The sequence below is a fragment of the Myotis nattereri genome (assembly GCF_964212035.1).
Source record: "Myotis nattereri genome assembly, chromosome: 19".
Taxonomy (NCBI): domain Eukaryota; kingdom Metazoa; phylum Chordata; class Mammalia; order Chiroptera; family Vespertilionidae; genus Myotis; species Myotis nattereri.
The window spans coordinates 5,500,646-5,527,914 of NC_138095.1; the positions used below are offsets into that span (position 1 = coordinate 5,500,646).

At 52.6% G+C, this 27,269-nt stretch overlaps 1 protein-coding gene across 1 annotated transcript in view; it reads right to left on the reverse strand.

Annotated features, from left to right (window-relative positions):
- Window positions 1–27,269, reverse strand: part of SRRM4 (serine/arginine repetitive matrix 4) — a 356,297-nt gene that overhangs the window by 35,151 nt on the left and 293,877 nt on the right. The window contains exons 4-7 of the mRNA XM_081113461.1: window positions 6,653–6,790; window positions 4,809–4,895; window positions 3,180–3,251; window positions 918–944 (exon numbers count right to left, since the gene is read on the reverse strand). Coding sequence (XP_080969587.1) covers window positions 918–944; window positions 3,180–3,251; window positions 4,809–4,895; window positions 6,653–6,790 — 324 coding nt within the window. The remainder of the gene's footprint in view (window positions 1–917; window positions 945–3,179; window positions 3,252–4,808; window positions 4,896–6,652; window positions 6,791–27,269) is intronic.

The following is a 27,269-nucleotide window of genomic DNA, read 5'->3' on the forward strand; positions in this document are numbered from 1 at the left end:
TCAGAGACCCTCCCTCGGCTGTGACAGTGAGCGGGGCCCAGGCTGCGGGGCCGAGTGAATGGAGGACGCCGGCACCACGTCTACTTTTCCTGAATGAACGGAAGGGCTCTGCATGCTGCCAGCCGCTCGCCATGCGGCTGCGTTGCTGAGGGAGCCATGGCCGCTGTCCTGACGCTGCCGGGGACCTGGGTTGACTGTCTGTGGACATGCCTGTCCCAGCGCCTGTCTGAGCCTCACTTTCTTCATCTATAACATGGGACTGCACCGCCCAGGCTGTGAGGAGGGTGCGGGGTATTAAACACACACTCCTGGGAAGGGCTTAGTGTGGGCTCCCATGTATGGGGAGCACCCTAGCTGTGCTGGTGCCCCCCAGTTTCCAGTACAGTGGGGTTGCCTCCGTCACTCAGCTGGGGTCTGGATAGGCTGGGGGTGGGGGGCTGATGTTTCTCTCCATGCCCCACCCCAGGCCTCCGTCAGTGCTCAGATGAGGCTCTGGCAAGTGGGGGAAGCTCGGAGGGGCACCTGCCGGCGCGAGTTGGGAGCAGCCCGCTTGCCTGATGGAAGCTGGAAGCTGACTCAGAACTTTCCGGAGACAGGCCAGGCCGTTACTTGGGAGGAAACCGACACAGGAAGAGGAAGAGGATGAGCCCAAGAGCACAGGGGACACTGAGCCCAGAGGCTCTAGGCCAGGGGTGGGCAAACGTTTTGACTCGAGGGCCACAATGGGTTCTTAAACTGGACCGGAGGGCCGGAACAAAAGCATGGATGGAGTGTTTGTGTGAACTAATATAAATTCAAAGTAAACATCATTACATAAAAGGGTACGGTCTTTGGCCCGCGGGCCGTAGTTTGCCCACGGCTGCTCTAGGCAAAGAAGGCAGAGGCTGAGTGAGCAGCCAGGGGGACGCAGTTCTTACCTGTGCCTTCGCTTCTTGGAGAACGACCTGGTGGAAGGGAAAAGGAAGAGAGAGAGGGAGGGAAGGAGAGAAAGGAGGAAGGAAGACACAGGGAGGAAGGATGAAGGGAAGGAGGAAGAAAGACACAGAGGGAGGAAGGGGAGGGGGAGGGGAGGGGGGAAGAAGGGGAGGGGGGATGAAGGGGGGGAGGAAGGAAGACACAGAGGGAGGAAGGGGAGGGGGAGGGGAGGGGGGAAGAAGGGGAGGGGGGATGAAGGGGGGGAGGAAGGAAGACACAGAGGGAGGAGGGGAGGAGGGAGGGAGGGAAGAGAATAAAGAGAGGTGAGGTTGAGGTCTTTCCCTGGATGAATGTATCAGTGAGCTTGCCGTCATGTGATACTGGGGTTGGGATGCCTAGGGAAGCCTCCTGTCTCTTAGATTCTGAAGGGTATGAAGACCACATGGGACGCACTGTCTGCAGTTTGAATTCCCAGGTCAAAACCTACCAGCGCTCAGCCCTCACCCAAATCGGCAGTGAGCCCCCTACGATGAGGTTGGGCACGTCTGATAAGGGTGATGTAAGGGAGTCCTCTGCCCCTCCCCACCCCCAGCCTCGCTTTCCTCTGTCTCTCCCCAGCTGTGGACACGTCACTGTCATTATCGTCCTCATCACTGTCACCCGCATGGACAACCAGGTTCCACATGTGGGGCGCACTGTGGGCCAGGCTCTGTGCTCAGCATATCACACACCCCCATCCTCTCTCCCCCAAACCCTGGGAGATCCTGTTAACCACCATTTCACAAGGACGCTGAAGCTCAGAGAAGTCAGTTCAGTTGCCCAGGTCACACAGCTTTCACCGAGTAACTCCTGCTCATTCCTGGAGGGCCTCTCTGGTGGCCTCTCTTCCTTTTAGTGTGTTCCGATCCCCGGGCTGCCTGGGTTCCTGCCCCCGGCCCCACCAGATCCGGGTCCAGACCTGCACACAAGTAACTATCCAGTCCCCCAACTAAATGTGAGCGACTAGAGGGCAGGGGCTGGGCTTTGGTGACTGTCCTGTTCCTGGGGGCCCAGAATCCTCATTCACGACACATGCGGGCGCGCATGTACAGTGTGACTGAAACTTCATGGCCCATGAGCAGAAGTTGGTATTTTGTGGAAGAGCCACACTCAAGGGGCCAAAGAGCTGCATGTGGCTCGCGAGCCGCAGTTTGCCGACCAGGGCCCTAACCGGTTTGGCTCAGTGGATAGAGCGTCGGCCTGCGGACTGAAGGGTCCCAGGTTCGATCCCGGTCAAGGGCATGTACCTTGGTTGCAGGCACATCCCCAGTAGGGGGTGTGCAGGAGGCAGCTGATCGATGTTTCTAACTTTCTATCCCTCTCCCTTCTTCTCTGTAAAAAATCAATAAAATATATTTTTAAAAAACACAAAAAAACTTGAAGCCTTTTTAATGGAGCAGAGACAAAAAAATCCCAATTCATCCTCTGCTCCTAGCTCCTGTCTCCAAATAGTCAGCCACCACTAAGCAGACGCTGAGGACGAGGGGGCGCTGGGCCAGCGTGGGTGGTGCTGCTTGGAGGGAAGGGTCCAGGAGCATCAGCACCAGCGCGTCCTCCTCTCCCCATGACAAACGCTGGCCTGGCCCCTAAACACAGCCTGCCTCCTCCGGGGAGCATCTGCCCGCTCTCCCGCCCGCCCCATTAACCACAGGTGTGAGGGTGGTGCGTGTGGACTGGGACCTTTTGGAACGTGTGTCCAGTTCAGATGCCCCTTAACTGCCCACAAGGGGGGCAATCCCAGAGCCTGTTGCACGATTCCGCCTGTGGGCCACGGTCACCCACCGAGAGGCCTTTCCTGGGGAATCTGACGGAGAGCCCGTGTCTCCCGTGGCCGGGCCTGCGATGTGGATTGACAGCAGCAGGGCCACCGTGGCTCCCACGCGGAGCAGGAACCGCCTGTCCTGCTTGGGTTCCATCAGCCTCCGCTCCCCAGTGCTACACCCTCATGGAGGCCTGGCTGTCCCTGGGACACCCCTGCCTCCCTATCGCCCCGTCCTCTCTGGCCCAAGTGGCTTTAGTGGGCCTCTGGTCCTCGTAACCAGGGTCTCAGGTTGTGCAAGATACAAAAACAAAAGCAATTCCTAGATAAACATTTCATGTGAGTGAAATGCTCCCAAATGCCCTTTCGGTGCCCCCAACTCTCCGCCCCCCCCCCCACGTGTCCCTGACCCCCCCCCACCTCCCCACCCAGAGCACCCCTGCTCGCAGAGGAGGAAGGTCAATACCTGCATCGCTTATGCTTCTTGGAATTTTTCTTCTTCTTTTTCTTGACAGGCGACGGGCTATAGGACGGGGACCTGTGGGAGAGGGAGACCTTGTCACAGGGAGGTTCGTAAAGGCCGGGGATGGTTTCAAAAAGACCCCTTTCCAGCTCCAATGCCAGTCGCAGCTCTTTCCCTGACACACAAACCAAGGTACTTGTTTGAAAGTCAGGCTGAGGTTCAGGTGACCCGAGTTCCAATCCCAACCTTACTACCAACTCATGAGGTCACCTTGGGTAGGTCACTGCTCTGACTCCCCCTGACAAAGCACCCAGGCCGGGAAAGATTCGGAATTTCACATTCCGTGGAGGAGCACCCGGGGTCAGGCAGGAGGGAGCGGTGGGGACTGTGGCCAACCAGACAGCACCTGGCTGAAGGCGGCTTCTGAGATCAGCCGAGGGGCCCGTGTGGGAATGCAGCCCGGCTGCCAAAAGCCCTCCTTTTTCAATAGAAGTCACCAGAAACACATCGTTTTATATGAAATCTCCTGGCTTTTAAGTGTTGGCCACCAATTAAAAAGACAAAATCAAAACCAAACCAAAACAAACCAACACCCCCCACAAAAAGCCACTTTGCAGGGCAAACAAACATGCCTGCCTGGGGAGGGCAGGGCTGAGAGTCAGTGCCAGCCCCAAACAGGAGCCCCGGGCACTTGCTGAATGAGAGTTAGTGAAGCCTGACGCCTGTGCTTTCCTTCTCTGAAGTGTTCTCACGCCCTCCGCTAAGATGCAGAGGCAGAAGCCATTTGCCCAATTCCCGCTCGCCCCAAAGTCTGGAAGTCAGGGTCTCATCCACATTCCCCTTTGGGCTCCCTTAGAAGGCTAAAGGAGTGTCCTGGACCTGTCACTCAGACACTCCTCTCTGCTGCCCCCTGCAGGCTTCTTCGAATACTGCCTCCCAGGTTTGGTGTGTTTTTCAACTCCCCCTTCTAAGGGCTCTGCCCACCATGGTGGGTCTAATGAGTGGCAGCTTAGAAGAATATCTGGGAATCTTTTTAAATACAAAAGAATTAAAGGAAATGGTACACAGAAAAAATCACAGGCTGCAAAAGGATCAATAGCTGGCACAAGTATAAAACCCGTGATCCTCGGCTTTAACCTGTCCGTGGGTGTGGCAGAGCCCAGCGAGGAGCCTAGAGTCATGCCCCGGGCTTTGCCACCCCCTCTCGGTGCCTTTCTTTTCTCATCTCTAAAATGGGGACAATAGTGCTTGCCGGTGGATTGAGGTCAAGGGTAAAGGAGGGTTGGGAGGACACAGCTTAGCGCAGCCCTGCACAGAGACAGTTCTCAAAGAAACAAAAACAAAACACAAATCAACATTCACGGTCACGGCGATGCTTCCGACTAACTGGTCGCTTACTATGTGTCAGACACTTGACAGCTCCTTCCACATCTGTTTGTTCATCTAACTCACACAAAAATCCCAAGAGGTAGGCATTACCCTCATTTTACAGAAGTGGAAACAGAGGTGAAGTGTCTTCTCCAAGGTCACACGGCTGATTAAGAGGCGGAGAGGGGAACTCAACCCCAGGGGTCACTGGCTCCGAAGCCCCCTTGACCCCTGCTCTGTCCTGTCCCCTTCCCTAGGCCTCACCTCCTTCTCCTCTTCCGGGCAGACTTCTTCTTCTTCTTCTTCCCCCTGGAGGACGGTGGTGGCGTCCGATCTTTGTCGCGGGAGGCGCTGTAGGGAGCACAGAGTCTGGCGTTAGAGGACTCAGGGTTCCCGAGCCCCCCTCAGGGCTGTTGCTAAGGGAAGAGGGACCCAGCTCCTTGGAGGGTGAAAGCCCAGAGTGGGTCCCTAATTAAAGCCTCACGGCTGGATCGGTCACACTTCAGACTAAGTGCCTCAAATAAGGAGCTAATGCCGACCTAATGAGACAGACGCTGTACGTTACCCAAACACCAACTGATTATTTAAAACAAAATTATAGCAGTTAACTGCTCCTTAATAGATTTACTATCAAATTTGTAAATGGTTCACCTTGGTAAATAAATCGTTTAAATAATGAATCAGCAGTCTGGCCCCTTCCCTCCCCAATACATCTTGTCTGTGTAGGGCCTGCTGGAAACGCAATAGAAGGCATATATGTTAAGTGGCAGCTGATTATTAAAAGTATATTTGCCGAGCTCTAATGTAATGAGATACATATCTTATATGGCCTCGCAGAACCTCAAAACTCTCCGCTTTTCAGGAATAATTATTTCCCATTCAATTAAATTCAAATGCTCAGGCTGCAGTTAAATGAAGGGAAGTTATCTCCTATTATAATCGGGGCAGGCTCCAGGGATATTTTTAAAACACTATCCCATGGCAAAAGGAGGTGGTTGGGGACGAAAAACCATTTAGAAATTGAAACACGCCAACCCAGCTGGACCACAGTGGGAAAATGACATATTAATAAGAATATTATTGTCTTTATTAGCCATAACGCAACGACCATTCATTCACTTATTACATACATGCCGAGCGTTTTAAATGCTTGGCTGCTCGCGGACGCGGTGAGAGTGGGCTGATTTTACTGCCTCCTTTTACGGGCTCCTGCCCTGAGGGCTTCCCACAGAACCCGCCGGCTCTGGACTCTGTGTCCGCGGCCATGCTTTTGGAAATGGCCCAGCTCTTTCCAGAACAGCATAAAACGCTGCCATACTGAATTCCGCTCCAAGAATCTGGTCATTTTGGTGAGTGGGAAAAACATGATCAGGTGGTTACGACATAAGCCAAGGTCTCCGCATTGCCAGGATAGAAATCTAGAGCTGTAGCTAGAATATTTGCAAGAGAGTCGGCTTCAGCAGGTGAAACATAAATATCAAGGGGATGACGACTCAGCTACTGAACTACACTGACAGGTGAGGAAACTCGGAGGACACTACCCGTTCCCGGAAGCAGACGGGCTGCCAGGCAACTGGGCAGGTCGCTTCCAAATCTTTCCTTCAGCGAGTGCTGACGCAGAGGAAGAGCCTGACAGACATGTGGTGAGTGGGCAAACGAGGGTGAATGGTGCAGTAATGTAGCCACGTGTAAACCGTCCGGTTTCATATACACACTCCCCAATGTAACGGTGGCCAGGGATTTGAGAGAAAAGAGAATCCAAGTGTTTGAGGGAGGGACACTTAACGGGGGGAAACACCTTTCCTTAAGTGTGCTGTGTGAAACAAAGATCTCATTGTTTCAGTCAATAACTCTCACTTCTCTCTGGAACCCCAGAGTCCCAGGGGACCCAGGTTTGGGAACCACTGTCCTAGACTCAGATTTAAGTGAAGGGGTAAAACCAAGAAAGCCATGGCCACCGGACAGACTTGAGGCTTGCTGATCCCCGATGTGAGGGTCGGAAAGAGGAGCTTGCAAAGCGAGAGGGGAGGAGTGGCCAGAGAGAGACTCCTTTCTGCCTCCTTGACGTGAACGTTCTCTCTGGACTGGAGGAGTGGGTAGCGCCTCACCTGCGTGCCCTCGCAGGACTGCGCTCCCGGCAGGCCTTGTCTCTCTCCCAGTTGGTGCCCGAGGCCTCCAGATGCTGGCTCAGCTTTGCAGAGGGCCCATCCTGACCTGGAACCATGGGGTTGCTCTGGGGTTCGGTCCTACAGGAACAGAAATAGGAAGCAAACGTGTTAAGACTATGACAGACTCGCGATGCTCGTCAAACCTTCCTAGATGCCCTAACGTAGCCCAGCTTCCCTGCGGTTAGTCTGGGGCCATGAGGTTATCTCTGACCAATGGTCTCTGAGTGGGAATGACATATGTCATTTCCAGTTTGACGCAGTAAGATCTTACTGTGTTCCTCTGTCACAGCAACTCTGATGGGGCAGAGATGCCTAACCACCTCAGACTTTGCATGGCAGAAACCAACCTTAGTTAGGCGAAGCCACTGAGGCTGTTTGTTTGTTTCTGCAGCACAGCTAACCCTATCCTGACTAAAGCACAGCGAGAGGCTGGAGACCAGCATTTCACTTCCTTCCTTATGACATAATTTGAGGCCAAAGCATGATGTCACTAGTTCCAACTCCTCTTTGCCATTTCAATTCCATTTTTTTCTGCCTTATATGTATATGGAACAGAGAAACCTGAATTTAAATACCACCTTCACCATTTAGTGGCTATAGGGCTGGCTACTCAACCTGAGTCACAGTTTTCTAAGTTATAAAATAGGAAATAATGTCAGCCGATATGTTGTTGAGTTGTGGTGAAGATAAAGTAAGTAAACAGGAAGACCGAAAAAGTGTCTATTTCTTTTCCCTTTACTTCCCTGGGAACCAAACCTCCCATCTGGTGTCTGTAGCAGGCCTCAGGCCACCCACTTGAGGAAGGCCTGAAGTTCCCTCTTCTGCCTCTAAGATGAGCTCCAAACAACACAGGACAATTCCCTGAGTTCCCCTTCCTTCTTTGAGTCCCAGGGAGGGAAAAGAAGTTGCCTAATTACTCAGTCTTTGAAGAGACTGTCACTCAAGTCTGCTGGCTCCTAAGCAGGAGTCAGCAGTCCAGAGTCACAGGTGGATCCGCCCCCCCCCCTCCCCCCACCCTGCCCTGCCAGCAAGCGCCCTGCCCTGCCCGCAGACTCCAGGGCCAGCATCGATCAGCAGCGTCGGCATTCCTCGTGCATCCCACTGCTGCAGCCAGTGCATCAAGACTGGTTTTATGCCTCGGGATGAAGGCATCTGATAAGCCCCCTGCTCCTCCGGCTGCCAGGAGAGCAGGCCAAGCCCAGTCAATATTGAAGGAAGGACAGCAAACGCATTCATCTCTGTCAGTTGCTTACGGTGCATCTTTAGGAGCAGAGCGGGGAGATACTGCAAGCCCAGGAGGAATGAACATTCTAGTCAGGGCTTCCCAGCCCCCTCACGGCCGGCCCCACACTTCCAGAGCTCCCTCCCTCCTGCTCAGCTTGTTTCCCCTACACCTCCCGCCCCTCCTCCTACGCTGAGGGTCCCATTTCCATGCCTTTGCCCAGGCCAGGCTGTCCATGTGGAATGCTGTCCTGGCTCTTCTCAGACAACTCAAGGTTTGCCATTTCTGCCCAGCCCCCAGCAAGGCATGCCTCCCTGATACTTGTCCTGGCCTAGGCTAACTGCACTCATGAACGCCAATGCCACGGGTGCCGGCAATGTGCCCAGGCCAGCTCCAAGTGCGGGGCTGCAGCGAACACGACAGATGTCCTCTGTGATCGTGGAGTCTACGTCCTAGATGGGGGAGCAGGTAATAAACACATAGTGAGCAATAGTAAGGCTTATTGGGGCATAATAAATTACGGAGAATATAAATCAGAGTAATGGGACTAGGGAGTGGGAGGGGGTGACTGCTGTTTTGTGCAGAGTCATCGGGGAAGACCTTTCTGAGGAAGTAACAGAGGGTGGAGACTTGAAGGACCAGGGACTAACCTCGAGTGTGATGGCTGTGCAATGTGCTCACAGATTCATTGGCACTCCTGCCACCAAAAGATGGAGCCTAATTTCCTTTCTCTGAATACTGGATGGGCTGGCGACTCACTTTTAATGACTACAATACATGATGGAAAACAATCAATCAGTAGGAGTGACAATGTGTGACTTCCAAGTCTAGGTAAAAAGGCAGCTTCTGCCACTCTCTTGAACTGACCACTTCCAGGGAGGCTGGCCGCACGGAGAGGCCCGAGGTGAAGGAGAGCCAAGGCCTCCTGCCGACAGCTGGCACCAACCGGCCCCAGGAGTGGCCACCATGAACCTGGACCCAGTCCCAGTCCAGCCTTCAGGTAAGACTGCAGCCCTGGTTGGCATCTGACCACAATCACATGAGGGATGGTGAGCCAGGCATGCAGCCAAATTCCTGACTCACAGAAACCGAGACATAATAACTGTTTATTGTTTTAAGCCACAAAGATTTGGGGTAATTTGGTGCCCAGTAACTTCTACACAGGCCTCTGCAGGAAGCAGGGCATGTGCTCCTGGCAGAAGGAACAGCAAGTTCCTCGGCAAACACAAGGGACAGCAAGCAAGGGCCAGAGTGATCGGAGGGAAGACCAGAGACCAGGTCTTGCCGGTCCTAGAAGAACTCTGGGTCCTCTGTGACCGGCATGAGGAGCCTCTGGACAGAAGAGGGGTACGGTCTGGTTTGCCTTCTGGAAGGACCCCTCCAATGGCTGCAGACACAGATGGAACAGAGGGAAGGACAGCGACGAGGAGACCGCAGCAACAGTCCAGGCTCAGGTCAGAGGGCAGCAATGGGAGTGGGGGGATGTGGTGAGATGCTGACATACTGTGAAGGCAGAACTCGCGTCCTTTGCTGCTGGTTAGATTGGGGTGCAAGAGACGAAGAGAAGGGGAGGGGTCAGGGAGGACTCCAAGGTTTAAGGCCTGAGCAGCTGGCCAGACGGAGTCACCACCGATGAGGTGGACATGGTGACGTAGGGAGTAGATGCCTGGGGAGGTCTAACCCCTTTCCCAGGACATGCTAATCCACGGGCACCCTCACTGCAGCTCCTAACCATGTGCTATTCCCATGTCACTGTCTTCTCTCTCACTGAACTAGGAGCTCCCTGAGACTAGAGTCATGTCTTCCTGCCCAAGCCTGCTGCTTAGCAAACACTCAGCAACATATGTTCGAGGAATAAATGAAAGAGCACATGCATGGCTGCAGAGAGCATGTGCTTCGAAAAGCTAGAAAGGGCCGTGGAGATGCTTCGAGCGAATCCCCATGTGTTACAGTTGGTGGAAATAAACCAGCCCGTGCCTCAGTCTACTCAACAGGCCCCATCCGTGCCTTTTCTGTTCTACCCGCTGTCTCTCAGAAAAGCGACCCATGAGCTTAGCGATGCGTGGGGATGGCCCAGCAGAGCATAAGCTGGACACACAGGAGAATGGCATTTCGGACGCTCTGGGGCACTATATGAAGACCAGACACAAATCTGTACCAGGGGCGGCCCTGCCACAGGCAAACACTGAGAGCTGATGCGAGGAACTGGGCGGTGAATAAATGCATGGCGAGTAGCCGGGGCTGGTGGAAGGGCTTGGTGACTTTGCTTATGGAGGGAGCAGGGACTTTGCAGGAGGGGAGTGGTGGGTGCTACTGCCGGGCACTGGGCATAGGCTCAGGTTGAAGACAATGCCTCATCCATCGCTGCCTTCAGCAGGGCTCAGAATCCAGGATGGGGACTTCTGGTGATGCTTTCATGAGACAGGTGTAGTGGGCTGGCTGCAACTTAAAAGTGCCCTCCCTTCACAGCCCCGCCCACTTCCCTTCCCTGCCTCCAAATCTGCATCCTTGCAGGTTTTTAAAATATTTATATATTTTTATTGATTTCAGAGAGAGGAAAGGAGAGGGATAGAGGGATAGAAACATCAATGATGAGAGAGAAGCATTGATCGGCTGCCTCCTGCACGCCCCCCACTGGGGATCGAGCCTGACCTGGAATCAAACTGTGACCTTCTGGTTTGTGGGTCGATGCTCAACCACTGAGCCACGCCGGCCAGGCTTTGCAGGCTTTTAAGAAAACTGTGTTCCATCTTTGCTGAGAAGGACCCATTTTACCACACGGCCCTTCGATGCTGCATTAAAAAAAAACAAAACCTAAAAGAAGACAAGCTCTTCAGGGGAGGCTGGCACAGTGAAGTCAAAGGCCAGCTCCACCTCACGGAGGGAGGGAGGGAGGGAGGGAGGGAGGGAGGGAGGGAGGGAGGGGGGCCTGAGTGCCGATTCCACCAGGCCTCCCGCTCCCTTCCTGCTAATCAGCGACCTGGAGCTTAGTTGCTGCTCTCCTGTAGTCATGGCAACCAGCAGATTTACAGCCTCTGATAAGAGCCAGGGCTGAAAGTCCTGCTGAACTCTCCAAGAGGCCTGATGCCCCAGCCACTTCCCTGGTTCCCTCCCCCAACAGAGTGCTGCGGCCCCGGGCTGGTGCAGGTCCCCGTGCCCAGCACCAAGAGAGTTAAACGTTCAGAGATGGACAACGTTGCAGGGGAGCGGGAAGGGGCCCAGCCTCGGCCCACCTGGAATGGAAGGGGAAACTGAGACCCCAAGAGGCAAAGGGACTTGCCCAAGGCCACACCAGGGTGACTCCTGTTAGACCAGCAGCTGGAGCCGTGGCCTTCTGACCCCCAGTCAAGTGCTCTTTTCATGTCACTTGGTCACAGCGGCAGCTGGCATGTGTCAAGCACCTGCTCCAGGCTGGACCCTGGGGTGAGCACTTCCCATGTATCATTTCATTGAAGTTTCCAAAGACATCCAGGAGTACATGGTCATCCCCACTACACAGACGGAAAAACTGAGAGCCGGAGGAGCAAGTGGCAAGAACACCCTGCCCTGTGTGTTTACTAGGTGTACCGGTTAAGCGGATTTTTTTCAGTAGATGGAGTTACACGTATGTTGATATCTATGTGATTTGATGTGCATGCTATTTTGTTGTATTGACAGCAAGCTTCAAAACTTCATATGTCAAATTTGCTGAAGGTGTTAACATCATAGTTATTTTTACACTTAAAAATGTCGAATTTCATGCCAAAAAAAGAGCATTTGCGGGAAGTTTTAATTCATTACTTTATTTTGAAGAAAAAATTATCTTATACTTCAGGAAGCTTATGGTGAACATGCTCCATCTCAAGATCCTTGTGAGCGCTGGTTTAAACTCTTTAAAAGTGATGATTTCGATGTGAAAGACAGAGAACGTCCAGGTCAACAGAAAAAGTTTGAAGACCAACAATGACAAGCATTATTGGAGGAAGATGCGTGTCAAACTCAAAAACAACTTGCAGAAAGATTAAACGTTGCTCAGCAAACTATTTCCGATCATTTACAAGCAATGGGAAAGATTTTAAAGGAAAGAAAATGGGTGCCACATCAACTGAACGAAAGACAAATGGAAAACCGAAAAGTCATCAGTAAAATGTTGCTTCAATGGCATGAAAGAAAGTCTTTTTTGCATCGAGTTGTGACTGGCGATGAAAAGTAGATTTATTTTGAGAATCCCAAATGCATAAAATCATGGGTTGATCCAGGTCAACCTTCAACATTGACTGCAAGGCCAAATCGCTTCGGAAAGAAGACAATGCTCTGCGTTTGGTGGTATCAGGAAGGTGTGATGTATTATGAGCTTCCAAAACTAGGTGAAACAATTAATATTGATGACTACCAACAACAAATAATCAATTTGAACCACGCTTTGGTTGTGAAATGACCAGAATGTTCCAGAAGACATGGCAAAGTAATTTTGCTTCATGATGACGCACCATCACACACTTCAAAACCAGTTACAGACATGTTAAAAGATCTTGCCTAGGAAGTATTAACCCACCCGCCGTATTCACCAGACCTTGCTCCTTCAGATGACCACTTGTTCTGATTGATGGCACACGCAGTTTCTGAGCAGCACTTCAAAACATACGAAGAAGTGGAAAATTGGGTTTCTGAATGGTTTGCCTCAAAACAAGGTAAGTTCTATTGGGACGGTATCCACAAATTACCTGAAAGATGGGGAAATGTGTAGCTAGCAATGCATATTACTTTGAATAAAGCACTCTTGATGTTTCTCTTGAAATTATTGTGTTTTCTTTGATTACAAAATCCGCTATTATTAACCGGTACACCTAGTATAAGAATCAACTGAGCATAAAAGAGAACAATCTACAAAACACTTTGAAAAGGTAAGGAAATAATGAGTGGGATATAATTACCCTGTAAGACAGGGACTTGTCTTGTATATTTGGAGAAGAGGCTATAACTCAAGGTTTGGCCTGAATCTTACATTCCACACACAGGAATGAATGGCACTTGGTCATCAGGTTTGGAACATTCCCTGACCTTAGGCAGGGGTCCTCAAACTACGGCCCGCGGGCCACATGCAAATACAGCATCAAGGGAGACACTGGATTGATTATTTGTTGTTGGTAGTGATCAATATTAATTGTTTCACCTAGTTTTGGAAGCTCATAATACATCACACCTTCCTGATACCACCAAATGCAGAACATTGTCTTCTTTCCGAAGTGATTTGGCCTTGCAGTCAATGTATTTGTTCCCGTTTTGTTTTTTTTACTTCAAAATAAGATATGTGCAGTGTGCATAGGGATTTGTTCATAGTTTTTTTTTTTTTTTTAAACTATAGTCTGGCCCTCCAATGGTCTGAGGGACAGTGAACTGGCCCCCTGTTTAAAAAGTTTGAGGACCCCTGCCTTAGTGCCTCCATCGCATGAATAGCTTCTCTTAGGGGTGCAGGATTTGCTAATCCAGTGTCTCCCTTGATGCTGGCAACCCTCTGTAAGGTTCTCAGTTTGACCAACTTATCCCCATTACACAGATGAATACACTGAGGCCTGGGACGCAAAGGGATTTGCTTCCCATACAAGGCTCATGCCTCGGGTTCTTGGTCCACACATGCATCCATGGCTGTAACCCACTCTTGTCCCCGCACCTGGCCAGACACCGACACTCTGCCTGTTTCGGGAGAGCATAACAGCCCAGACCCTTAGCTCATGAGTCCACCAGAAAGCCCAAGGCTTCTCCTGGGCCGGCCCAGCCCGCAGACGAGATGGATTTATGGCTAATTTGTGCCTGGGCTCCTGAGGCTCCAGGTTGGGCCGGTGTCTTGGTACCAAGCCTTTGGAAGGTTAGGGGGCCTGGTGGGGGGTGGTCTGCAGGAGCTGTGCTGCTGAGCTTTGCTATGACGGGTGGGAAAGCACAGGAGCCCGGGGGAAGACTGGGCGTTGCGGACACATCATCGGAACAACACCATCTGCATGTGGGGGCAGGCATGCTCATCTCAGGAGAAACGGAATGAGACAGAAAAGGAAGCCTGATAAGGCTGGCATCTCCCTCATTACTGCATTCATCTAGTCAACAACTATTCACTGAACACCTACTTAGGATCAGATTTCAAGGTCCCAAAGTAGCTAAGACTTCTCTCTACCCTCAAGGAGTTCCCCACCTGGAAGGGGAAGACTGATCCCTCTGCTGGGAGTGATAGTCATATAGTGAGTTCCCTGAAGGGAGAAGCTCAGAGGACCACAGAACCACAGGGAGAGCACTAATCCAGCCTGAGCAATGTGGGCGGGTGCCACAGAGAGCTTCCTGGAAGATGTATGGAGAGCAGGGTAGCATGTGCAAAGGCCCGGTACCACTACACAGCAGTGGACTTCATGTAACTGCAGAGGCGGTAGTAAGCTGCAAGAGAAGGTGGGATGAAAGGTGGAAGGTAAGAGCTAAGACTGGTTTATTTTGCTTAGCATAGGCCCTCAGGGCCCACCCGTGTTGTCTCAAATGGCAGGGGTTCCTTCTTTGTGGCTGAAGAATAGTCCACTGTAGATATTTATACCACGACTTCTCTCATCATCTGTTGGTGGGCCCTTAGGCTGTGTGCATGTCTTGGCTATCCTATCTAATAAAGAGGTGATATGCAAATTGACCATCACTCCAACACATAAGATAGCCACCCCCATGTGGCCAAAGATGGCTGCCACAAGATGGCTGGCAGGGGAGGACAATTAGGGGCAACCAGGCCTGCAGGGGAGGAACAGTTAGGGGCAACCAGGCCTGCAGGGGGAGGCATTTGGGGGGGAACCAGGCCTGCAGGGGAGGGAAGTTGGGGGGGACCAGGCCAGCAGGGGAGGGCAGCCGGGGGAAACCAGGCCTGCAAGGGAGGGCAGTTGGGGGGGGGGCAGGCCTGCAGGGGAAGGCAGTTGGAGGGGACCAGGCCTGCAGGGGAGGGCAACAAGGGGGTGATCAGACCTGCAGGGGAGGACAGTTAGGGGTGACCGGGCCGATAGGGGAGGGCAGTTAGGGGCAATCGGGCTGGCAGGGGAGCAGTTATGTGCCGATCAGGCTGGCAGGGGAGTGTTTAGGGGGTGATCAGGCAGGCAGACAGGCGAGTGGTTGGGAGCCAGCAGTCCTGGATTGTGAGAGGGATGCCCAACTGCCCACCGGGATCGGGCCTAAACGGGTAGTTGGACATCCCTTGAGGGGTCCCAGATTGGAGAGGATGCAGGCTTGGGCTGAGGGACACCCCACCCCAACCCCTGCACGAATTTCGTGCACCAGGCCTCTAGCTGTAAATAAGATTGTAATGAACATGGGAGGCAAAAAGAAAGAAAGAAGTTGAGACAAAGAAGGAAAACGGGCTGGATCCTTCAGGGCCATGGGCAGGTGCTTCTCACGCCTTCGGGTACAGGTGACTCACCTGGGGATCTTGTGAGCATGCAGGTGCGAATTCAACAGGTCTGGGTTAGGCCCTGAGCTTCTGTGTTTCTAACCAATTCTGCCAGATGATGTTGCTGGTCCCTGGGCCACATGTTGAGTGGCCAGACTGCAGACTGTACAAAGGATCTGGACTTGACCTTGAGGGCTGGCCTAGCCAGACAAGCACTGCCCTCTAGCATGCCATCTCTACGGGCAATTGACGCGAGTGGTTTAGTTCAGTTCTCAGGACTGAGAGAGTGTGAGTGCGTGAACAGGTGTGTGTGTGTGTGTGTGTGTGTGTGTGTGTATGTGTGTGTGTGGTAATCACTCTTGTATATCAAAAATGGCTAAGTTCCCAAGTTTAGGTCAAAGGACAAAAGAACCATATGGAGAAAAACGAGCTCAGCATTTCTTACCCGGCTCAGCCAAGCGGTCAGGCCCCCAGCCTGCGTGGTCTCTGAACTCTCATCTGGAACACATCCAGCCTCTGCCCTCCCATCGACCCCAAATCCGCCCGTCATTTTTCCCTCCACAGGCCGGCCTGCCGATCGCCTGTTTGCCTAGTGAGGGGTCACACTGCTGAGAGGGAGAGACTATCCCTTCTTGAGGCTGCCCCAACGTGGGAAACGGCTGAATTCCAAAATGCGGTTGTTTTCCACTTGGATGGGTTGCAAACGATGCTGCGGAGAAAGTGCCCAGGCCCCGCAGTCTCGCTGAGCTGAGTTCATGCCCCGATTCTGCCCAGCCGTGTCACCGCGGGCAAGAATAACATCCCCCGCTCCCGCCCAGGACACCCCCAGGACCTCCGCATTAGTTGGCATTGCAGACAGGGTTTAGGTTTCCCCAGGGAGGGCAAGCTGCTGACTGTATTTTCTTGGCGTGATGAGTCCCTTTGGGGCATCATCACAGCTGCTGCTGGAGGAGGCGCCGAGCAAACCAGACCTGCGGGGACAGGGCAGAATGCAGGGCCTGATGGGAACCTTCCACCCAGGGCTGGAGGAGCCTCGGTTCAAGAGCGGAGAGTAGCCACAGGTCTCAAAAAGTGCTGCCAGGCACCCGTCACTCATTCTTCATTCAGTCATCGGCTCAACAAATACTTCTTGAGCATCTACTGTGTGTAGGCACCGTCCTAGGCACTGGAGACACCACAGAGCACAAAAGAGGGGAAAGCCTGCCTGGTGGAGCTTACATCCTACCAGGATGGGCAGGGGGAGGAGGAGAGGAACAAATTCACATAATAAGGTGGTAAACACATAAACTACTGGGAAGTGATGAGTGCTATACAGGAGAGAAATGAGACAGAAGAGGAAGCCGGGAATGCTACTCAGGGCTGCAATTTTAAATGTGGTGATCAGGGAGAAGGTAGCATTTGAGCAAGACTTGAAGATGATGAGCTGCATGAGTGCCTGGGAGATGAGCATAGGGCACAGCCAATGCAAAGGCCCTGGGGTAGGGACACACTGCATGCGCTGAGGTTAGAACTGAGGGAACAAGGGGGAGGGAAATAGGGGGTGATGTCAGAGACTGTAAGGAGGGACCAGCGCACGGGCCGTCTGGTAGGCTACGGCAGAAACGTGACTTTTTCTCTGAATGAGATGAGAAGCCACTGCAGGGTCTGAGCAGGGGAGGCTATTCTGGGCTGCGCTGACCACAGGAAGTTGTCTAATGTCACAGGCCCTAGCTTTCCTACCTGAGGCTGTGAGATGGTAACGCCTCATGGATGTTAATGTAACCTGCCTCAAGGAAATTGTGAAATGAGTAGCCCACTTCCCGGACACACAATAAGAGCTCAATATATGTCATTTCATGATGATGATGGTGATGGAGGCAGCAGAATGAACAGAGTTTGGTCCATCGCAACTCCACCAATCAGCAGAAAGCTCTCAGAAGACTCCACCTCTGCAGCTCCAGCACCAATCACCAGTGAGTTCTCAAGACACACCCTTGCCATTCACCCTCCCTTAGGCTTGTCCAGAGGCCCCCTCTCTGACAAAGGATTCCCTGTGGGAGGGGGTCTCTGGGGAGAGCAGATGTCTGGCTTTACACAGAAGTGGCCATTTGTCAATGCCAGCCAGGCATCCGGCTGTCCCACCTGTAGGAAACAGCTCCTCCACAGTCATCCTAATTAAGGAGCTGATGGGAAGGGTCTGTCCCTCCACTGGGACTTTCATCTGCCTTTTAAAAGTCAAACCCATTACCGCAGGACTGGGGAGATGCAGAGCTCTGTCCTTGTGGGGCATTCAGCTTCATGATGATCTCCCTCCAACTCTGATGGGTGCCCCGTGGCTCCAAGAGGACTTGGGGGTGGGATAGGTTGTGCAGGAACAGCCTAGGGGTCTCAGGGCAGCCCCTCCCTACCACATGAGCAGAGGTCTCTTTCAGATCCACGGTTCATCTGTTGACAACGGGCAGCCACTGAACAGCCAGGTGCCGCCAGGAGCTCGGGAATCACTAGGCCGGAGTTGCAAATCCGCCTGCCATTTTCACACTGTGATCTTGGCCAGGTCACTCCTCTCTTCTGTAGAAGGGGCTGATGACAGTGCCCAGCCTTAGAGATGACGCCGGAACGTGCCTGACACCATTCCTGGTGCAGAGCAAGCATTTGATCAGCGTTGGCTGTCACTGTCATTGCGATTATTCATTGCAAAGAGGCTCTAGGTCAGAAGCTCCCAACCTTGCTGTCTTTGCTCAGCTGGTCCCTCCGTTCTCAGGGTCTCCCCTTCCCTGGGAGAAACTTTACTCACCCTTCAAGGCTCAGCTCACCCCCACACCTGCCTTTTCTGACCCCCACCGCCCCCTCCCCACAGGAATAAATTCTTTGCTCCATCCTGCTCCTACAGCTCTTTGTAAATCCCTCCAGGATACTGCAGCATGACCTTGAGCAAGGCCCTCATCTATTTAAGCCTCAGTTTGCTCATTTTTAAAATGGGCATAAAGCCTTTCGCATTGAGGTGGTTGTGGGAAATATGTACTTATTAAACTAAGCATGATGGCTTGTTATTGTAATTATAACTGCAATTACTACTGAAAGAGGCTTGGTAGCTCCCGTGTGACAAAGAATTTCTGCTCGGCGAGGCGCCTTATGAATTATCCTTTCCAGTCATCTTTGAGGAGGGCACGGCTTCCAGTCTGCCTGGAACAGCGTGGGGCCCTGAAGACATGGGATTGGCCCCAATGACCTCTGGAGAGCCTGTCCCTGTCCTAGACTGTGAGTCACACTCTTCCCTGGGTCTAGGAATCCCCATCTGTCTACCTTTCTGAACACACCGGGTGGCACAGTAGAGCCCAGAACCTCACACATGGCCCGGTAGCCCCCAATTTAAGGATGAAAGATGTCACCTCCAAACACAGCTTCTGAGCTCACAGGCTGCAGCATGGGCACGCCGACTCCCCCACTCGCTGTGTTAGAGTAAAGGGACCCCCTTTATTGAGCACCTACAAACACCTCATCAGACATTTAAAGCCCATTCTTTCACTCAAGTCCCATTATAAGGCCTAGCAGTGGGTATTGTAAGGGTTGATGAGGAAACAGAGGCTCAGAGAGGTAGTGATTTGCTTAAGGTCACACGGTAAACAAGTGAGGGTGCCCAGAATTCTTAAGGAACTGTGGCCGCATGTCCCTGGCCCCAGACCAAGTCTGGCTACACGGTCCAGACTGTGTCTACACAGCTTGTGGTATAACTATGTCCTTTTCCACTGCTGGCCACGTCCCCGCCCCCTCCACCCTGCCTGGTATTCTGCCTCCCCCCCGCCCCCCCTGCTGCGCCTTTCCCCGGCTGCCGTCTGCACAGTCTATTGACCGACACAATCAATCAGCCAGCTTGCTCCGACAGCTAGAAAACACCCGTCCACCAATTTCCCCTCCAGCGCCTTTCCGCAGACCATGAAGCCTCACTAATTTGGAATTTGCAATGGTTTCGGACACAGAACCTGCATTTCTCATTCCTGTAAAAGGAGAGCCTGAATGGAATGTCATCACGTGGACCCCTGGGGGCTTCTGAGCGAGGTCCTGGCAGCCAGAGCGCCTGTGTCTACTCCTTTCCTCTTTGTTCCTGTCCTGGTTCCTGCCACCTGCATCCGTGTCCATGTTGGGTAACTGACGGCGCCATTATAGACGCGAATACTCCTCCTCCTCCTCCTCCTCCTCCTCCTCCTCCTCCTCCTCCTCCCCCTCCCCCTCCCCCTCCCCCTCCCCCTCCCCCTCCCCCTCCCCCTCCCCCTCCCCCTCCTCCTAATCACAGTGGCTCTCTGCGGAGCACCGGCTCTGCTCAGCAGCTTCTGAGCTTTGCAGTTGTCTGTTGATGGTCTTCACCAGTTATTTGAGTCTGGCGCACTGATCAACCCACTTTACCAAGGAAGAAACTGAGCAAGTGGTCCTGTTAACAGGTGGTAGAGACAGAATTTGAATCCAGATAGTCAGCTCCGGAATCCATGCCCTACACCATGGTGCCTCCTGGGCTGGGCACCACGGGAGTCACTTGGGGATCCCCTGAGCCCCAACAGTGCCTCCTGCAACGGGGTGGGAAAGCACTGTGCCTTGTAGAGCCGTAGGAGGGGTATGCAGAGCCGGAGGTTAAGGTCGTGGACGAGTTGCCTCGTGAATTCTGTCGCCGTGGACACTGCTGAGTGGGAGGCGCCGAGCCTTTGGCGGAAACTGGCAGCGAGGAATTTGAGGAGGCACTTCCTAGGCTGAACCCTGTTTGAGAGGTTGGTTGCCCTTGGGGACCAACCATCTCCCCAGGCTCTGGTTTCTCCCTACAGACTTGGCGCTGTACCTGGTGGCCGGGAGGGAAGCACAGCTGGCAAGCCTGGTGCTGTTCCACACGTTTGCAGAGCCCAGCATGGACAGTGGAGTCCTTCTTCCCACGGAGGGAAACATCGGCCACATGGGGGCTTTGGGATGGGATTGGAGTGGGAAAGAACGGCCATTTCTAAACATTCATCTACCCACTTGGCTGGTGGGGCACAGACACAGCCTTCATTCATTCTCCGTAAAAACCTCCCTGGTGGTGGGTCCTGAGGCCGGGACAAGTGGGGGGGTGGGGGCTGGCGGGATTGAAGCAACGGTCTTCAGACTAGTCCCCCACTCCTTGGCCATCGCGACACTGCCTCCCTACACTTTCACGTGTGTCCAGCTAAGGCTATCCACACGAATACGCAGGATTGTCCAGCTGTGTGTGTGCGTGTGTAAGATGGGGAAGAACATGGACCCAGATGTTCTCAATATCAAGATGTGTCACTTGCATAGCCAGGGTGACCATACAACTCACTGTCCACGTGGGGACACTTTGGGGATCAAAGGGGCCTGATAAAAAGCCCCCAGGGTGCGTGGTCATCCTGGTTGCCTCTCATTTCTGACCTTGACACTCGGTGCCCAATGTCTCTGTGCAAACACCACAGGTCCTGAAACTGAACCTGTCCAACCCTCACACATCACTGCCCCCAGCACCGACCTCCTAACCCAAGCGGTCAGCTGGCCACCCCCCTGGACCCTCCCTTTCTCTGACTCTCACATCCAGCCCATCAGCAAATCCAACCATTCTCACTTCAGAGCACCTCAGCGTCATCTCCTCTCTCCATCTCCACTGTCCCTGCGGGTCCAAGCCACCACCTTTCTCACCGAGAAAATGCCACGGCCTGTGCTCTGGCCCTGCCCAGCCCATCTCCACGCATCAGGTGGAGTTACCTTCCAAAATGCAGAGGTGACCATGTCTCTCCCTTCTGCAGAGCCCTGAGGAGCAAGGCCAGACTTCTCGACTCACTCTATGGCCTCAAGGCCCACGGCCCTGGCTCACCTGTCCAGGTGTGTCATTCTCTGGGCCGTCAAACCAGCTGAAGTTCTTGCAGGGCCCCGAACAGCCGGGCCCCTTGGCTCAAGGAGTTCTCCCCAGTAGATGCGGCACGGTGTGACCTTTGGGCACAGCCTGGAGCCCGACTGCCGGGTTCAAACCCTGGTCCTGGCGCTCTGTGACCTGGGAACTGACTTCACTCTCTGGCCTGGACAGCAGCAGTGTCCGCACCTCACAGGTATTTCAGGGATTGACAGTGAGTATAGGGAGAGCTCTGGGAACAGTGCCCGGCACATCCCAAGTGCTCTGCTTACTAATTAAGAAATGACGCCTCTCATGTTCCCACTTTCTCTCTCCCCCTCCCCAGGCCTTTCTGGAGCTTCGGCTCTGCTAAGCCTTAGAGCATAAAGACTGGGCAGCCAAGTCCCCCCAAACCCTTCTTCCCAGGAAGCTCGAGAGGAGGGCAGACCTGCTCCAGGTCACGCAGCCAGGGGGTGGCAGAGTAGCGAGCCCTGAGTCCTGGAAGCCCTGTTCCTGCCTGTGCTGCTGGAGGTAGGGGTGGGGCTGGCGCAGGGAAGGGAAAAGGGCAGGCTGGCTGCCACGCAGAGCTGGGAGCCAGGGAATCCTTCATCACGCCAAGTCACCAGCCAGGGCGGTTTGGCTCCGCATTTCAAACGCGTCCTGATACACCAGAACAGTCTCAGGAAGAAAATAGGATTTGCCTTTTGTTGCGATTTTAAAAGAAAGAGGAGACGTCGCAAGCACATTCTCCCTCTCGCCAGAGAGCAGCCCACTGGAGATTGGAGAGCAATCAAAATGTTTCCAGCCAAAGCCCACGCAGGCCCACATTTCCCCAAATTATATCAGCCGGGAGGACGATGGGGGAGACGAAGAGGGGGTGAGGAGGCTGGGGTGGTGGTGGACTTATCCACAGTGGATGCAGGGAGGGGGCGCCACTGTCGTCTGTCTGTCTCACACTTAACAAAGAGAGGAGTGGGGACAGAGACTGGACAGGGGTGGGGCTGCTTCTCTTGACGGAGGGTCTTGGCTCATGTTCAGAGGAGCTGCAGAGCCCTTTGGAGACCCCACCGGGAGTTGCGCCCACTCCTAATAAGTCCCGTGGAATAATGAGACTGATCCCGAGACCCACAAGCCATTACCCGCTCGTGGGAGCAGGGTCAACCACAGCGAGCCATGCGGACCTGTCTCCATTGATGGCAAGCTCCGCCATGGGTTTGTTACTAATGATCACTAAAGATGAGCATTTGGGTTTCCAATGAAAACAAATGTATAAATACATGCATCTTCATCATCTCAGTTGATGGCAGCTCGAAGCGGTAACCTTGGAGTTGTCCTTGACTCCGCACTCTCAAACTTCCGGTCTGACCGATCAGCAAATCTAGATGCTACCTTCAGAACAGATCTAGAATCCAGTCACTTCTCGCCTCCCAGGTGGCTGCCACCCTGGTTCAAGCCCCCAGCATCTCTCACCTGCATTATTGCAAGTGACTACTAGGTCTTCCTGCTTCTGGCCTGGCCCTCCTGTGGTGTATTCCCCAGAAGGCAGTGGCAGAGATCCTGTTAAAAAATCATGGCACTCCTCTCTTCAAAGCCCGCCAATGGCTTCCCACACAATCTGGCCCCTGTTCCTACCCTTTTCTCCTGCTCTCTCTACTCCTGCACCTCTGGCCTATTTGCTGCTTCTCTGACATACCAATTAGAATCCTACCTCAGGACCTTTGCACATGCTGTTCCCACTGCCTGAAACAGTCTTCTTCTCAATATCACCTGACTTCCTTCCTCGTCTTCCTCAAATCTTTGCTCAAATGTCACATTCTCAGTGACTTTTCTTCCCCAACAACCCTGTGTGAGCTCTTTCTGTTGTGTGTGATTGCTTCCTGCTTTATTTCCCTCTATAGCAGCGGTTCTCAACCTGTGGGTCGCGACCCCTTTGGCGGTCGAACGACCCTTTCACAGGGGTCGCCTAAGACCATCCTGCATATCAGATATTTACATGACGATTCATAACAGTAGCAACATGACAGTTATGAAGTAGCAACGAAAATAATTTTATGGTTGGGTCACAACATGAGGAACTGTATTTAAAGGGCCAGAAGGTTGAGAACCACTACTCTATAGTATTTATTACCTTGTAATATAATATAACCATTTACTAGATGGTTTTTGTTTGCTTGTCTATTGTATGAGTTCCTCCCCCCACTCCCATCTCCTAGAATCTAAGTTCATGAGGGCAGGAACTTTTTTGTCTCTTGTTCACAGTATTTCTCTATACTCCTAAACAGTGCCCTGGGACACTGTTAAATGAACAGTGTAAGGGCCCAATTAATGTTTGTTAAATGAACAAGTGAACGGATTCCAGGTTCCTCCTGCCACAGAGTCCGTTACCCTGAGCTGTGCCCTGTTATGCTTCCCTGAGCAGGAGAGAGAGGTGTGGAAGTGGTCTGCATGCTGAGAATGCTCACATTATGTGACCTGATCTGTGAGTGGGTGGGGGTGTTGTGCGTGGTCACACCATCTGGTATGTGTGTGGACTGTTTGGGAGGAAAGGCTGGGAACAATAGGACTACTGTGCAGCCTTAGAGGACCGCGTAGCTCCTCGCTGCTGTGTGGCTCTGAGGAAGCTGCCTGCCCTCTCTGAGACCCAGCTGAGGAACAAGGGGTCATCTCTGCACCGAGAGCACTTCGGTTCAGGTCTCGATCCTGCCACCACGAGCTGAGTGGGCTCATCTGGAGAATTACATTTCAAAACCTTTGTTTCCTCATGTCCTACATGGGGAGACAGAAGCCACGGTGTAGGAGGGACCGAACACGTGAGTGTGAGCTTTGGAATTGCAACTGAGACTGGGTGTGGGCTTAGCCACTCACTCGCTGTGGACTTCCAGTTCTTTACCTTAAATGGGAAGAGCCTACTTGCACGGAAATGTGAGGATTGAATGAGTTACTGGGTAGATAATGATATGGTGAAAATAATACATAAGTCATATTTTTAGCACTTATTTTCCAATCTTCATTCTAAGCTCTTATATGTTTAATCATCACCAGAGTATGATAAGGACAACACTATAATCCCTACTGATTTAAAGATGAGGAAACGGGCACAGAGTGGTTAAATAATTCACCCAAGGTCACACAGCACAGCCAGGTTGCCAAGGTCTAAAACCAGCCCTTCCTCCCATCTCCCTCTCCAACCCTAACATCCCGACACCTCTCACACCAGCTCATAGAGGTTGACCCACACTTCCCAGGTGTGGTCCTACATCTTTAAGCACCACAGTCCTCCTGAGCATCTGAGGGGAGAGGGGTGCTGGGTGGCTGGATTTGGGTTGATTAAATCAAGGAGAAAAAAATCAATTAAATTTAAATAAAGAAAAAAGATTAGAAATCAGGCACAATGCCTTCTTAATTATAGCACCTAATCGCTGGCTGAAAAAAAGCACAACCCAGCACATTTCACTTCCTAACCGGCCGTGCCCGTCTGAAGGAGAGGCTCCTAATGAAGCGTCCATTACCCCACTTGACTAGTAATTGGAGAGGCGATCCCGACAGGATTATGGGTGGAAATGATCAGGCCTAACAGCCGGAGCTTTTTAAGGTTGTGGCAACACAGGGTGCTCTGGGGGTTTATTGGGAGGTAGCTGGCCCCAGGGTCCCTTCTCTTCGCTGCCGCGCAACCCACAATTCTCCTGACAAAGCAAGTGACAACTGGGCAGGGCCGCGTGTGCAATGCAGCAGGCGAACGTGATTAAATGGCTGTTCTCTGCACAGTTCCAGCTGTTGCAAACACACGGGCCTGGGAAGATGGCCGGCAATCAGCAAGCAAACGCCTCCACGAAATGACTGACAAGAACCGCGGCCAGTCCGGTCTTGGATTGCAGCCCCCTAATTGGTCTGTCTCCCATCCCTCCCCTTCCAATCTTTCTCCTCCACGCAGCCAGGGGCCTCTCTATAAAGCACACTTCACCGAGTCACTTCCTGGACTAAACCCCTTCACTGGATCCTTGTTGCGATTAGAGCACTCCAGACACCAACCACGGCTCAGGCTGGGCGTGATCTGGTCCTAGGCCATCATGTCCCCACTCCTTCCACAGGACAGGGGTTTGTTCCAAGGATACCAACCCGATGGAGGGAGTTCCCCAGAACTTTTCATGTGCTCTTGATTTCATGCCTTTGCATATGCAGTTCCCTCTGCCTTGAACACCCTTCCCTCCCTTCCCCACCTGGCTGGGTGTGAAGCCACTCATCCACGCTTTCAGAATAGCTAGGCTTTCTCCTCTCATGGTGAGCGCTACCTGAAATAACAAACTGGCCCACCTCACGGTGCGGGAGAGGGGACGTTCTCTTTAAGTCAATGATTGTCTGTAGTTTGTGGAAGACAAGAGTTGACTTCACTCATTCATTCATTCACTCGTTTATTCACTCATCAGCGCATTCATTCATCTATTCATTGAACAAATAATTATGGGATGCCTACTATGTGCCAGGCAGTGTGGTAAGCACTTTGCAAACGTTTTCTCATGTAATCTACAACCCTTAAAATAAAGCTGATTTTAAGGTATTGTTATAATTACTCCCACTTTGCCAATATGAGACCCGGAGTCAGGAAGAAGTCAGGTAGTTATAATGAACAATGCTGATGATGACTGACATTTGTGCCCACTTCTTACATTCCTGGTTCTGTGCTAAGCTGATGTGTTGAGTTTGATCCTCACAATAAGATTTCAGGGTGGGTGCCATTCATTTTCACAGATGAGGCGACTGGTGTTTAGAAAAGGTAAAGAAACTTGCCCAGAGCCTTGAGCTGGTCCACCATGGAGCCAGAACCTTATCCTAGTTCTACTTGATTTCCAAGTCCAATGTTTCTCAGGTGGTCCATGGGCACCTGTTCCAGCAGCACCAGGGGCACTAGTGTAAAGTGGAGAATCAGAGAACAAGGCCAGGAGCTGGCATTTTATACAACGTCCCTAGGATTCTTACACCCACTAAAGCAGGGGTCCTCAAACTACGGCCCGCGGGCCTCATGCGGCCCGCCGAAAACATTTGTTTTTTTACTTCAAAACAAGATATGTGTAGTGTGCATAGGAATTTGTTCATAGTTTTTTTTTAAACTTTAGTCTGGCCCTCCAACGGTCTGAGGGACAGTGAACTGGCCCCCTGTTTAAAAAGTTTGAGGACCCCTGCACTACAGTGTGAGAATGTTGTCCCTTCTCTTCAGGTAGGGACCAGCCCTTTTCAGTAGAAAAGAAATACTCCACTCGACTTTCTCACTCGTTTGATTTGGAAAAACCACAATGAAAGGGAGAAAATCAGTGGCACCAGCCCGCGGTCCCGGAGGGGGGATGTGCAACGGGAGGCAAAGGTGTTCGGCTGCCGCTGCACCAGCAGATGTGTTTACGCGAGTCGGTTTGATTACGGCGCTAAAAATACCCCCTTAAATTTAGGGGCCCAGAATACTTCCCGTGCTTTTACCAAAAAGCAGCTTTTCAAAAATTTTAATTCATTCCTAACCGCCACCTCCTTCAACCAGTTATTAGTACTGATGCTGGAGTCCCAGAGTTTGTTGTCGAGAATTATAATAGCAAATCACGGAGGCATTTTCTCTGATTACACAGACCCTCGGCGCGTTGTCCCGTCTCCCCGCCAGCCATCCCTCTGAGTCAGCAAAGTGCCAGCTGGACCCTTCTACTTCCTCCGGGCAGCTGGATACCAGACCGCGACAACTTCCCGAAATAACTTCCGCCAGCGGGCCGGCCCCCCACCCCCTTCCTCCCAGCCTTCCTGCCTTATTCTGTTTTTGTACTTTACATCTTTGAATCATACCCTGTGCAGACCTGAGAGGTTCAAAGACTTAATTTGCGGACAAGGAAACCGAGGCAGAGAGAAGGGTGTGTAACTGGCCTGAACGTGACGAAGCACGTGAGTGTGGGGCTGAGCCCAGGGCCCATGCACCCTGCCGGTGTCTTCAGTGCCCCAGGCTGCGTCCCCGGCCGCTCTCACTGCTCGACCTCTAAGGCATCCACTGCCCCTCGCCCTGCAGTCTCCCTCAAGCCCACCTTCCTCAGAGCTGCTCCCACACTGCTGGGCCTTAGAGAAACTTCTCTTCCACCCCACAGGGAGC